At 45.1% G+C, this 14,885-nt stretch overlaps 1 protein-coding gene across 1 annotated transcript; it reads right to left on the bottom strand.

Moving 5' to 3' along the window:
• Window positions 1–142: 142 nt before the first annotated feature.
• LOC128738331 (DNA-directed RNA polymerase I subunit RPA1) lies at window positions 143–14,684 on the bottom strand. The gene is made up of 6 exons (XM_053833380.1): window positions 13,963–14,684; window positions 13,720–13,903; window positions 10,486–13,652; window positions 1,294–1,492; window positions 693–1,236; window positions 143–628 (listed from the first exon to the last, which is right to left on the bottom strand). The coding sequence occupies exons 1-6, from the start codon at window positions 14,462–14,464 to the stop codon at window positions 143–145; spliced, it is 5,082 nt and encodes a 1,693-aa protein (XP_053689355.1). The 5' UTR covers window positions 14,465–14,684.
• Window positions 14,685–14,885: the final 201 nt, after the last annotated feature.

Here is a 14,885-nt window from a genome sequence, read left to right as displayed (position 1 = left end):
TGTTTTGATTTGTGGGATTTGAAGAAATACTTGGGAAAAGTTCTGCGGCGCATGCAAAAATGAAGGATTTAAAAAATTAAACAGACACACGATTTTTTCTGTATTTTTCAGAAGCAATTATATTGTTATGTTATACATATTATTATATTTTAACCTCACTGTATACTCCAAAGGAACCGGTTCCACTTTTACAAAGCTGTCCCAACATCAGACGGGAGGAAGGTGAATCCAAATGGTCATTGTTACCCTTCAGCGCAGCTGCACGCAAAAATTGGATAGACGATTCGAACGAAATCTGCTGCAACGGAGAAACGTTACTCTCCATTCCCTTGCGGCTCATCGACTTGAACGTCCCATCGGCCGTCATATAGTCCGCCACCAGTAGCAAGTGTCTCGGATTGATTGTGATACCGTAAACTTTAAACACATTTTGAACCTCCTTGACGATGACCCTTGCAGCGGCTTCGATTCCGTACCGCTGTGCAACGGCGTAAATGTCGTTCGAGTAGAGACGATTGAGATCCAGAATTTTATTATACTTCGTCATGGCGGAAATGTTTATTCCGTCCGTTTTGAGGTACTGTTGGTCATTCTGAACGTACGTGATGGCTCGTCTGATATGTGGGATCTATTAAAAAAATAAGATTGGCGTAAAAATAAAATGTTAACGATTTTCGTATTCGGTTAAATACCTCCCAAACCACACTCTTTTCAGCGATTTCCCGTAAAATTTTAGTAAAGTCAATATCCTTATACTTCATCGGCATATGGAACGTTACGACACACCAGCGGTGGTGTTTCTTGTCGTACACGTAGTCACTAATCATATCATTTTGTTTCAGTACCATCACCTTCTCGTTCTCCTCTTCCAGCTTGGTATCAGACACTTCCAAAGCTTCTTCATTGATCATCTCGTCCTCATTCTCATTTGCAGCCTTCTCCGCTCCTTCAACACCTTCCGGTTTATCTTCCGCGGAAGTTTGCAACTCATCCTCATCGTCGCTTTTGTCCTCTTCCTCCGTATCGTAACCGATCTCATCGCTTTTCTTGTTCTTCAGCCTTGCCTCGGTAGCATCATCATCACCTTCGTTTTTGCCCGCATCCTCATCCGAGCTAACGGCATCGCCATCGTCCTCCTCCAGCCGAGACATGTCCGGTTCGCGAGCGTCAGCCAAATCATCAGCTTCGTTCGAAACCACATTTTCCTTGGCGTTGGATTCTTGTGCCATTTCGATTCTGAAATGGTGAAAACTAGAACCCGATTTGGTTGAAAACAACGCTAACAATACTTACAAAACATTCTTAGATTTAGCCGTTCGGAAGATCAGTTGGAACATGTGCTTGAAAAAGTGTTTCGACATGTAATGTAGGATTTCCTTCGGATTTACTCGGTAGTCATGTGAGTAGGCGTCCTCCGGCAGGAAGTTAAATCGCACCACATGCTGCATGCCTCGTGTGGGTCGAAGAACCAGGCGAGTTTTCACTTGAACATCTGTCGGAGAAAATGATAATAATCGTACCTGTTTATGAGGAAATGAGGCCAATCTAATCTAATCTAATTCTACAACAAATATTCTGATTGGCATCACACTAACCAGCCCAGAACCGATCATGTTAGCAATAGAAAGCGCACAGAAATAAAGCACGATTTGGTAGTGTTATAGTGACCCACAATTGCAGGGCAACCGTGGTACTCCAGGGCAGATCGTATTGAAAGAATCCTTCAAAGGGTTACTGCAGGCAAACACTCACTACATCCAATCCTTGATACCCCTCCAATATAGTCCCATTCTGTCAGTAGAGGAAACAATCGCTCATTTGATCTTGATTTATTATCAGAACGTGAGAGGTTTGCGCACTAAAATCACTGAATTGCGATTGTTATTGAACACTATTAGGCCGTATGAATAAAACAGTTTGCTTTGCTTTTCCGTGTAAATTTTATTAGAAAGTTTGCTCTAACTCTTTTATTCATACGGCCTATTGACTACATCTACGTCAAAGATGGCAGCCTCATCAGTTAAATAGGGACCTTAGGCAAAAACATTCCATCAAGAAGACTGGCATCTCTTCCTCGCGCCCATATAAATGACAACCCAGGTACCCCAGATCCTTGACGCAGTTTTCGCGACGTAATAGCGTATTTGACATCCTGTAATCAAAGGCGAACGGGCTCAACTTTTTAGAAATTGTTGGGGTTTAGCAGCATGCCGTTGTCGACACACCATTTGGCAAAGGTCGATAGTTCCTTCTGAAGGACCGGCGTCGGATAGATTTTTAACTTTTGAGTACAACGTGAGGTCGCCAGCAAACAAGACTCGCGGGCCTTTAAGCAGGTAGTTGACGTCATTGAAGTAGGTAAGGAATATTGAAGGACCGAGATGGCTGCCTTGTGGTATTCCAGAATGAGCAGTGAACGATCCTGAGAGACTGCCCTTAATGTTCACCTTGAAGTGGCGATCGGATCGGAGATATGAACGGAACCAACGCAACAACGGATTGGATCGCGTGATGTGTTCCGTGCGCATTTTGGGAACACACTCGAGTCCCTTCAAGACGCTGCGAAGGTTGAGACAAGAGGACGGTTTTCCCTGCATGCTGTTCAATATCTATCTTGAGCAGGTGGTCCGACAGGCGGACATCGAAACGAAGGGCACGATTTTCACCAAGGGGAAGCCAACTTCTAGGCTTGAAAAGGCTCACAGGAAACAAACGCGAGCCTGCTACGGACGGTAATCGCTGACGGCGACGAAGTAGAAGTGGTAGATGAGTTCGTGTTTGGGATCGCTGGTGACCGTGGACAACACTAGTAAGGAAATTCAGCGGGAAATCGGGTCTACTTTGCCCTTCGTAAAACGCTACGATAAAGCATACTCCGTCGTGCAAAGTACAGAGCACAAACCCCTTATTAGACCAGTAATTCTTTATGGACTTGAAGCCATGACGCTGCTAACGGAGGACATACGCGCCGTATTCGAACGGAAGGTACTACGGACGATATTTGCGAAGTGCAAACTGGAAACGGACAGTGGCGGAAGCATACGAATCACGAGCTACAGGCACCATCATAAATCTAGCGAAATTCGGTAGGCTACGATGAACCGGAAAGGTCGTACATATGCCGGACGATAGTGCGACGAAAACAGTTCTCTTCAACAATCCCACCGGCACCAGGAACAGATGGGCTCAACGTGCAAGATGGCTCGACCAGGTCGACAGTGTTTTGCGACTTCTGCGACTGGCTCAAGATCGAATCGAGACGATTGCTCTAGGCTGCTGACGACTGGCCGATAAAGGATGATCTGTCTTGTTTAAGAAAATCGGTTGCCAAATCCTAAGGTACGGGTTAGTTCTGCTTCATGCTGAACCTGGTGGACTTATGTGGACGTTTGAAGGTTATGACGCCGAGGGGAATCCATTTCTTGATGACGATGGTGGTCGATTATACTGCCCACTGCCGAAAGTGATCTGCTCGGATAAAGCCGGAGAGTACTACGGCGATGAGTTGCAGAGATTCTTGGCCGTTGTAGACAACCCCGAACAGCTGAGCGAAAAAATTGTCAGAAATGATGCAATGTCTTCTGATGGAAGCTGTTCTTGATAAACAAAGGGCGAAGAGATGTCAACTACTAATTTTTTGCAAAACTTGCAGCCGATTGCTGCGATCGAAGCTACACCATATGAACGCTGTTTGGGAAAGAAACAAGTGTTCAGCACTGAAAAGAGTACCTAGGTATGTTTACGTATCGGACGAAAGAAGGCAGAAGGAAGGCATATCGTTTTTAGAGCGTACAAGTTACAACAAACCATATGACCCTCAAAAGGAACACAAAGTTACTGGTTCTAGCTAGTGGTACTCGCGGGAAGCTAAAATCTGGTACTGGAATCTTCTAGGAGAAATCGCTACTTTGCAACTTCGTTGAAAACATTATCAGCGAACCGGTAGTCGGGAAATTAGAAAAACAAGCCATGGAGCCAAAGGATGATAGCCAAAGGATGACAGTTCTGCCGAGAACAAGAATTTCTTCGTCAATCATCGCGGATTAACAGGGGATTCCTTCTTGTTGGCTGATCACAAAGCTTGGAAGTGACGTTGTCCGATGCGAGTTGCGGTGAAGGAAGATCTGGAGTCCCATGATCGAAATGCGAAGGTTAACCGAACTTCCACCCGATCGCAAGAATAAAGCTTACCTAGTAGCCAGCCAAGGAGTATACGCTGAAGTACGGGGAGGATTTCGAGGAGACCTTTGTTCCCGTTATCAAGCAAACCATCTTCCGAACTTTGTTAGCAGTAACATCTCAACGAAATCTGATTCTTTGACGGGTAGATGTCAAGACCGCATTTATTCATGGGATTTTACCTAGGAGGTATACATGAAACATGAAATATACATGAAAAAATGGTAAAGAGCGGCCTCGTCGAAGCATCTATGATCTTAAAAAATCAGCTAGGAACCAGTGTCTCTATACCAAGATCGTCGGTTGACTAAGGGTCTATAAGCTCGTTTATGTTGATAACATACTAGTACCCTGTCAGGATTCTTCCTAGATCCTCCAGGTACCCAATGTAATAAATGTGAAGTTCGACATTACCGATTTCGGGGAGCCAGGTTTCTTCCTAAGTCCTGAATAGGATATGCAGTATTTACCTAGAGAATTACTGTAGCGACCCTCCCCGCTACTCTCCCTTATACTAATCCTGCCTGAATCCGAAGGACGAAATCCTGGATCAAATCAGGCCATATTCAATCACATTCCATAATATTTTCATATCACGCCATCAAGTGGTGTTGAACCAAAAGTATGGTGGTCAACGCCCGGTTCAATTTACTTAATTTAATTTGAACAACATTCCCAAGAAACGCAAGCCTTTCGCGTTTTGGAAACAGAAATCAAACACAAGCCATCAAAGTGCTGATTTAGCGCACCTTTGTGACTGACGAAATTTAAACACGCTGTTACGAAATCGCAACCAAATAACTAGGAATGGACATCTAAGAGTTGCATTGCACAGCGTGAGAGTTAGGCCAAGAGACTTCTCACCTGACTCAAATTATTTATCAGGGTTCTCTTTCGTCGCGACCGGATGAACACCTTGAAAGTGAAGGGCGATGGCACTCAGACGCGGCGCGATAAATAATACACGTTAGAGAAGGTTGACATTAGTGTCATAGAGAGAAATTAAGGATAGGAGAGGGTTTTCCTCTCATTAGACTTAAGTAACAAAATGAATGTACGAAAAATATACGGAGGTTCTTTGACTTGACCACCGGCCGGCTAAGGTAAATAAGCGTTTTATCATTTCGATCCGGTTCCCTTCGCAGTTGTTATTTTATCGAGGGGGCCCCTAAGGCCCCTTCACTACATTGACAAAAATACTGCAAAGGGGCCAGTCCCGGTGTAGTGTAGTGGTTAGCATTCACGCCGAGGACCCGGGTTCAAATCCTAACCTCGCAGAAGTCACAAATGACCCAAGCTGTTGAAGTGACTATAATCTAACAAAAAAAAATACTTGCAAGTTTTACGTAGTTATTTCTGCTCCGTTATCTCAAATCAGCGAAAGGGACTAAGCTGCTATCGGTCTACAACCGGTTTTGTCTTTCTCTATGCAGGAGCAATTTTCTGGGGCAGCAAAACTCTAGCACAGTGTCCATCCTCAGCTCAATGGAACCTGTTAGATCATAGCAATCTAGGCTAGCAAACAAGTAACAGTTTTTCATTCTTGGTTTGCCAGTTAATAGTAATAGACGTAAATACATTAGATTCGTTAGTTGAACAGTCTTTCAATCAATCAAGACACAACAAACTGGCGACGAGGATAAAGTCTGCAAAATTCCGGAAGAATGGCTGAAATTCAGGAAGCGATCCTGCGGATAAGGGAGTTACTGCAAAAATTGGCGGAGCGAGCTCCAGCACGAATTAATACCGAACAAATTCTCGAAAATCTCGCAAGCAACATTACCGAACATTGGTTCGATCCCGACAACGGAATCACTTTTGACCGGTGGTACAATCGTTACAAAGAGCTTTTCGACATGATGCTGCGAAATTGGATGAGCCGGCAAAGGTACGACTCCTGTTACGAAAATTGGACACGCCTTTGCACAGCCGGTACACCAAATTTCATCCTTCCGGAAGAGCCAGACATGAAAAGTTTTGACGTTACCATAGCAACGTTGAAGAAAATTTTCGGCACCCAGACAACTGTGTTCAACAAACGTTACCAGTGTTTACAACTATGGAAGTCCGAAGCAGACGACATCATCAGCTACGGAGTGAATTACGCCTGTGCAGCTTTCGAATTTGAAAAACTTACGATAGACCAATGTCTGATTTTCGTTTGTGGTCTTAAAGCGTCGCGCTATGCAGACATACGCGGTAGACTACTTTTCCGCATAGAAGCCGAGTCAGCTGAAACACCAGTAAAACTTGAAAACCTTATCAAGGACTACCAATGGCTGGTCAATCTCAAAGCGGATACCATATTAATCGAGCAACCATCAAGCTCGAAGCAAACGGTGTACGCAGTTCGTGATCAAGACACTTCGAAGAATCATTCAACGGCTGGTAAATCTCCACGCACACCTTGTTGGCATTTCCAAGTCAACTAGCAACTCTAAGCCAGAACAAGAGGGAAAAAGCAATACAGGAAAAAGGGGAAGAAAGCCAAATCAAGAGGATTTTTTGCTGTGAATCAAATCGCTCACCAATCCAGCAAGCGGAAGTTTATACCGATCAACATCAACGATGTAAAAACTAAACTTCAGCTCGATACAGCAAGCGATAACACGGTAATGTCGAAGCAGACCTGGAACAATTTGGGTAAACCTGCAATCAATAATCCGACGATTGAAGCAGTTAACGCATCAGGTCAGCCACTTAAGCTAGTCCAGCGCCTCTATGGTTCAAAGGTACACGGGTACCAGCGAGTCACACGCCCTGGCAGGTGTTGTGGGTTCAAAACCGGTTATAATCTCTGATTATAGCTTGTTTCGACCCATGCACCTTGCAGCATTGGACAAAAGATAGGAGTCACAACGACAACTTGTTAAGCGTAGCTACCTATTACCCCCCCCCCCTTCCTTTGCACTCTTTCCCCTCCTTTCCCAACAAAATTTTCATTACTTTCCCCTACCGTCCCTCCATCAATTGTAAAAACCATCGCTTCAAAAAAATATTAACACTTAAACTAATTGGCGAGTTTCAGTGCGAAATCCAGATCAACGGTAAAACCTATCAAGGAAGATGTTTCGTCACAACGACTCCAAACCTCAACCTTCTGGACATTGATTGGATAGAAATGTTTTGACTATGGTCAGTTCCCATCGACTACATCTGCAATCAAGTACAAGTGAAAAGTGATCAACAAATTCTTGAATTCCGAGCGAAGCATGCAGACGTTTTCAAAGACTCACTTGGACACTGCAAGAAAATGACGCTAAGGCTTTTTCTAAAATCAAATTTCAAACCGATTTTCTGTCCAAAACGACCTGTTCCTTTCCATACGATATCATTAGTTGATGCCGAGCTAACGCGATTGCAAACGCTGGGCATCATTGAACCAGTCGACTTCTCCGAGTGGGCCGCTCCTATCGTGGCAGTGCGCAAACCTAACAGAAAAGTTCGCATCTGCGCGGATTATTCAACTGGCCTCAACGAAGCACTGGAAGCTAATCATTATCTGCTTCCTACTCCAGAGGAAATATTCGCCCAGCTTAATGGCAGCACCGTTTTCAGCATCATTGATATCTCAGACGCATATCTACAACTTGAAGTTGATGAAGAATCAAAAACGCTTCTCACCATCAATACGCATCGTGGTTTGTTCCGATTCAATCGCCTTGCTCCAGGCGTGAAGTCAGCATCGCGGGCATACCAGGAGTTCGCACTTTCTTCGACAACGTCCTCGTGTTTGGGAAGGATATGAAGTCGCATGCAGTATCACTCAATCTGCTTTTTCAACGACTCGAGAAGTATGGGTTTTATGTTAAAGTTGAATAGTGTAGGTTTTTCCAACCACAACTTCGTTACTTGGGATAATCAAGGCATCCATCCAGATCCTGAGAAAGTGAAGAGTATTGTTGCAATTCCACCTTTAACCAATATCACCGAATTGCATTCGTTTCTGGGCGCCGTCAACTTTTACGGAAGATTCGTACGTAACTTACATAAACTGCGTCATCCAATGGACAATTGCTTCAATCAAAGTTACTACTAACGCACTACGACCCGAAGTAACCCATTTTTGTGGCTGCAGATGCATCAAACACTAGAATTGGGACAGTCATCTTTCACCAGTTTCCAAATGGCATGGCAAAATGAAAGCTGTACAATATGCTTCAAGAACGCTTGCACCGGCAGAACGTAACTATGGACAACCTGAAAAGGAGGCACTTGCGTTGGTTTATGCAGTAACAAAGTTCCATAAATATTTGCTTGGACGTCACTTCACATTGCTGACTGATCACAAGCCGTTACTGTCCATTTTTGGTTCCAAGAAGGGCATTCCACTACACACTGCAAACAGGTTGCAACGCTGGCCACTCACAATGCTGAACTACGACTTTGAAATCCATCATGTTTCAACGAATGAGTTCGAATGTGAAGACCTGTTATCCAGATTGATTGATCGAACTAAACAACCAGAGGAAGAATATGTGATTGCGGCACTTACTCTAGAAGAGGATCTCTCAAGCATTCTTTCTGATGCAGCAGAAAAAGTTCCTGTCTCTTTTGCAGCACTCCGGAAGGTTACATCAACAAATGCTGTACTACAAGCAGTTGCAAAACACATCCGGGACGGTTGGCCTGCATGCTCCAAAAGTCTTTTAGCTGAAGTTCAACTTTACTACAATAGACGTGAAGCACTTAGTTTGATCGACGGTTGTGTAATGTTCCATAACAGGGTAGTAGTTCTAGACAAGTGTCGATGGCAAATTCTACGACAGTTTCATTGAGGTCATCCCGGAATGATACGAATGAAAGCAATTGTACATAGTTTTGTCTGGAATTGATGGCGATATTGAGGAATTCGTTAAACGCTGCACTCCGTGTTGCACGTAAGCAACTCTAGAATCATGGCCTTCACCAAGTCAACCAGGGTACAGAATCCACATCGATTACGCTGGTCCTATAGACGGTGTTTATTTTTTAACTATTGTTGACCCGTTCAGCAAATGGCCTGAGGTATACACAACACGATCGATAACGGCAAAAACTACAATCAAATTCCTAAACCAAGCATTCACTACATTTGGAATTCCTAAGGTAATCGTTTCAGACAACGGTACACAATTTTCTGGGTACGAGTTTCAACATTTTTGCATACGCCTGGGCATCCAACACATTCGCATCGCACCTTACTATCCGCAATCAAATGGTTTCCCACATGCGAACCAATTGAAGACCCGGCTTTCAGTTAAAGCTAATCATCCTACGGACTCGACACCGCTATCGATATTTTGTGATAATTTCGGCCTATCGGATCGTTTAGTGCCAAATGCTACTTTGAACACGAATGTTCCAGATCCAGTTCAAGTGGAACCAGTTTTGGAATCGGAACCAGATGAGACGGTAAGCCCTTTCGAAGCTGAGCTCGACGAGTTATTAGGGAACATAGAAGCTCAAGATACTACTGCTGTTGGGAATCAGCCACTGGCTCAGGAAAATTCCGACGCAAAGTCTGAAACTTCTGAACGTGAAAGACGATTTATCCAGTTACCTGCCCGGTTTTAATCCTACTGGATGAATTGTAGAGGGGAGATATTCGATCAGAGCAATCTAGGCTAGCAAACAAGTAACAATTTTTCATTCTTGGTTTGTCAGTTGAGTAATAGACGTAAATACATTAGATTCGTTAGTTGAACAGTCTTTCAATCAATCATGACACAACAGAACCCTAGTTGGATAGATCAGCCAAAAGATTGTGTGATTGAAACGGTAATTCTTTTACAATTGACGAAGGGACGGTAGAAGTAGTGAAATTTAGAGTGAAAGAGAAATTAGTAATTAGTAGCTGCCCTTAACAAGTAATCGTTGTGACTCCTACCCTTTGCCAATGCTGGAAGGTGCATGGGTCGAACCAAGCTATAATCTGAGATTATAACCGGATTCGAACCCACAACACCCGCCAGGACATGTGGCTCGCTGGTACTAATGAGAAAAGGAGACTGCACAACCCCCTTATTAAGCGAGTGACGTATCTTTCAAACTGCACCATCTGGTGGGTTGGGTTATTGATAGACACAAATTGTGCCTTCCTCGATCTATTGTAATCGAACCACCGAATTGAGAAGTTTTTAATCTAACTCGTTTAGGGACTCACGGGACGGCGAAACTGTACAGGCACTTCCGACCTCTCTCATTGTCTGCTTCAGATTTATCATGACGAGAAAGAGTCTTGCTAATTTCTGAGATAGTCGTGCACACTTCACTAATTATTGCGGTGAAAATTTGATAACTAACGATAAATAATTTTAAACTTACCTTCCAGCACATCCGCCACCGTGACTCGATTCAACATCTTCCGCATCCTCTCGGCCACGGCTTCCAGTTTTTTAGCGCTACGATGCGGCCTAAACGGTATCTCCATCGAAGGTGTTTTAATATGCTGCGAAGCCAGCATCAAAATCTCCCGCAACCGAGGAATACCCAACGTTACATTCATCTCCCCTCGCCCAGCAAAATGGAACGTATTCAACGTCATCTGGGTCGAAGGTTCCCCTATGGACTGCGCCGCCAGCACACCGACCGGCTCGCCGGGATCCACCAGCGCTTGGCTGTTCTTGATTCGCATCAACTCGCTCATATCGTGAATGGGTTGGTGCGATTTCGCGTAGGTTTTGACTAGGTCTTCCAAATGTTCAGTCAGGGCACCGAAGCAACTGTCCGGTCGAAACAGGCTAAACGTCGGATCCGGACAGGGGGCGTACTTACGCGTGTATTGATTTTTCTGCTCTGCAGTGGTTTTGGTCCACTTTTTGATGAGCTTTTCCGCCAGTCGAGGTCGACCGGTTTTCAGCTTCAGCTGATCGGGGTTGGACATTTCCGCACGGATTTCTTCGCTAACGTCGGATGAGAACTTGCTGAAAGCGGATGCACGCCGTTTCTGTGTTTTGGAACCATTCTTCTTGCACCAGGATTTCATTTTTTTAACGTGAGCTTTGATTTGTTCGTTCAGCTCGTCGCTGTTGGTGAGTTTTTTGACGACCTCCGGTCGTACAATCGCGTCGCGATTGAGATCCAAGAAGCGGAGCTGCTTCGGATTTTCTATGAATTGTGCCTTGGAGATGTCCATACCGTCTTCGCCGTACATGAACTGAACCACGCTGTTGTCACTGTCTCGAACGGTCATGTCGTAGTTAACGTTGAGGCCTTCCAGGTGTTTCACCAAGCAGCGCTGAAGATAGCCGGAACGGCTGGTTTTGACGGCCGTATCGATTAGACCTTCCCGTCCAGCCATACAGTGGAAAAAGAAGTCCTGCGGTTGAATGCCGGTCATAAAGCGACCATCAATGAAGCCACCGGATTTCGGTGAGGTCTCGAAACTGGCGAAACTTGGGAGGGACTTTCCGGAAATCATCAGCGGAGGGCGTTTTCCTTCCAGTTCGATTTGTCCTAGCAGACAGGAGATCTGCATGGTGTTAACCGTTGAACCTTTCGCTCCAGATTGAACCATCAGTTGGAGGTTGTTGTCGGGGAATTGGCTGATTAAACCAGTTGGCAGGCACGCTTCGTTGATCTGATTGGTGTAAGTGTCCAAAGCGGTTTTAAACTTTCGATCGAGAATCGCTCGAAACTTTGGATTACGAGCGTATGCTTCGGTCATTTTGCTGTTTAACTCCAGTGCGGAAACATCCGGTGGAAGATCTAACGCCGAGGCGGCCGTGGCATGACCAATCGTTCGACACGCTTTAACCAGTTTGGATCTTTTTTTATCCGCTCGTTTATGAACGAGAATATCTTTGACACCCAAGGTGAAGCCCTCCCATTGAAGATAGTAGGTGAACAGCCGCGATAGGGAAGACAACAGTAGAGAGGAGCAATTTCCCCCGTACAGTTCGTACATGCAGTGAATCAACCCGTAGGGCGTTGCTCCGAAATGGTTCTTATCGAGAATTCCAACCAGCAGCTCTCCACTGCGGATGAAAACTTCCGTTTCGGACATTTCATTCCCGGCGAAAGGCGATCCACCGGCTGCCCACTCCCGCGGCTGTTCCGTCTGCCAGTGTTTATTGCCCAATTTTGCGCTTCCAATCATGTTGATGTGTGGCATCTTCTTCGGGATTATGTTCTTAATAATAGTGGAAATGATTTGCTTTCCAGACCACAACGTGGCAGGCTTAAGAATCGTCGGTGGAAGCAAGTCGATATTTCCTCGATGATGGGACAAAGCTTGAAACACCAACTGCTGATAGTCGTCTCGGTTGAAGAATTTGCCCCGAATGAACAACTTTACCGCGGAAACTATGTGATCCTGAATGAGACCACCCAGCGGAGTTCCATCTTTCGGAACGAGATACTGATGCGGGACGGCCACAATGTTGTACGCTTCGCTTCGTGATAGTTCATCCTGTGGGAAGTGAGCGTTCATTTCGTCTCCATCGAAATCGGCATTGTAAGATTTGCAGTTGGAATAATGCAGACGGAAAATCTTCTCTCCACTTAGGATCTTCGCTTTGTGAGCCATGATACTGGGTCGATGCAGCGTCGGTTGTCTGTTCAGCAGGAGAACATCCCCGTTCAGTAAGTGGCGATGAACGATCTTCGCCCCCTGCTGGTTGGAGCTGTGCGGCGTCAGCAAAGTTTTGGCTATCGATTCCCGCTGAGTCACATTAACAGCGGATATTTTACTAACCTGCCCGTTTGAATCTTCAATCGTATTCGCCCCCGGATAGCCATCCGGACCATTCAGCACCATCTTTCGCAGTTCAGCAACGTTCCAGGGTGTCACCGGCACTGGATACGTTAGTTTTTTCGCAAAAGTAACCGGAATTCCTATCTCATCCACACCGATATTCGGATCGGGCGTAATCACCGTTCTTGCTGCATAGTTTACCCTCTTTCCCATCATGTGCATTCGCACTAGACCCTCTTTTTTCTCCATAATCTGTTTCAATCCACAGCCACGAGTTCTACGCTTATCCTGAGCCAAATTGACGTCCAATGACTGATCCACAAAGTCCTGCAGCTCAATCCAGGCATTGTACATTTTCTCGTAAGCACTGTCGCCCTTCGCAGCATCGTAAACTCTCTTCATCTCAACTTCAACGCTGCTGCTGTTGCTGGCAGAGGCCTTTTCCTCCACCCCGTCCATATCCTTAGTTAGCACCAACACCGCTCGCAGGGTGGAATTAGCCATCAAAATGTTCCGCAGAATGGAAGTCTGCGGATGTTCCAAAATCTCCGTCCGATCTACGCGTCGCACCGGACGAACGACCGGTGGCTGCACCGGAATCACATCCATAAAAAACAAATCCACAGGATTTTTCATCGTCCGAGCCCCGTTGGCCAGGATGGGAAACAGCAACCGCAACAGTGCACCATCGTTCTCATACAATTGATGGAAATATTTCTGACATTCTTCCGCAAAAATTACCCGATTAGTGGCTTTCACTTTGGCATCATTAACATTTTGTTGGCCTTGCTTTTCACTACAATAAAAATACATACATTTTAACAACCAACTTAGGTCCTTTGAAACATTAAACTGATACTTACTAGAACGCTTTCATATCCCCTTTGTTCATACTGAACACAAGCCGCTTGTTCGAAACACGAACCTTCTGCAGTGGTGTTTTACAGTGAATGCATTTCACTTTAATGGCCTCCTTCAAGGTAGCATTCACGATTGCAGTCCGTATTGCCTCGGAGTTCTTCGTATTTGCCAGCTTATTATAGGGGCCTAAAAACCCAACACTTCCCTAGTTAAAATCAACCAATCACCAACCAACCAATACTCACTTTTCAACAGCAACTCAGAATAGTAACCAACCGCCTCCGGCGGCGAATTCGACGGATTCAATGCCGCCTTCTGCTTGTATACTTCCATCTCTTCAGCTTCGACAATATACCCGGCATCAACGAGCTGCAGCTGCAGCTCGAGCAGCCCCTTCATCGTATCCGCCAGCTGCAACCGAAAGCAACTGGTGCAGCAAATGCGCAACAAATTGTACACGGATTTAACGAAAAACGGATTGAACACCGGCAAACAAATTTCGATATGCCCGAAGTGACCCTCGCACTTGCTGATATCCTTGACACAAGTGGTGCACACTTCCCCACCCCCGGATGGACCCATTGCCGCATCGTACAATCCACCCGGAACCGGGTGCCCCAACATGTCGAACGAATGGGGCGTTACGATTTTCGTCACGCTGATCCGTTTGATGTCGTCGGAACTGAACACCGAGAACTGCAGATTCGTTGGGTCCAGGTTGACCTCGAAATTTTGATCGATCGTCATTTTCTGTTGTTTTGCTTCCCAAAAGTTGCACGTGGATAACTGCGCTCTAAACTATACGATTTTTCGATTGAAAATTAACAATAACTTTTAAACATAACAAGTAGAAACCGGAACTCTATTAACTAGAAACACTATTCCGTTATTTGCACACTCTTTTATTGGGGAATATATCAAAAACTTTCGATTATTTTGAAAATTTTAAAATAAGCACAAATTGCTTTACCAACAGCACAGCACATGTTCTGAGAACTGTCAAAAATCGGCTCGCGGAGTCGGAGAACCGGCGAAAGCCCGACAGCGCCGACAGCACACGAACGCGCGGTACAGTGTGTGAGTGTGAGAGATTGTTTTGACTGGATTTTAGAGGAAAAAAGAGAAAAAAACGTAAATAAACGTGTACCTACAGTCGAAACGGGCAGTA

The sequence above is a fragment of the Sabethes cyaneus genome, chromosome 2 (genome assembly GCF_943734655.1).
Source record: "Sabethes cyaneus chromosome 2, idSabCyanKW18_F2, whole genome shotgun sequence".
Taxonomy (NCBI): domain Eukaryota; kingdom Metazoa; phylum Arthropoda; class Insecta; order Diptera; family Culicidae; genus Sabethes; species Sabethes cyaneus.
Note: the sequence above shows the minus strand (reverse complement) of the source record. Positions and strands in the feature narration are given on the sequence as shown.

What these genes read in the sequence shown, in the direction of transcription:
- LOC128738331 (XM_053833380.1), bottom strand. Translation starts at nt 14,464, where the DNA reads ATGACGATCGATCAAAATTTCGAGGTCAACCTGGACCCAACGAATCTG. An exon ending in TTCTGAGTTGCTGTTGAAAA is followed by an intron (nt 13,904 to 13,962) that starts GTGAGTATTGGT and finishes TTGGGTTTTTAG; the next exon opens with GCCCCTATAATAAGCTGGCA. An exon ending in AAAAGAGTGTGGTTTGGGAG is followed by an intron (nt 629 to 692) that starts GTATTTAACCGA and finishes TTTTTTTAATAG; the next exon opens with ATCCCACATATCAGACGAGC.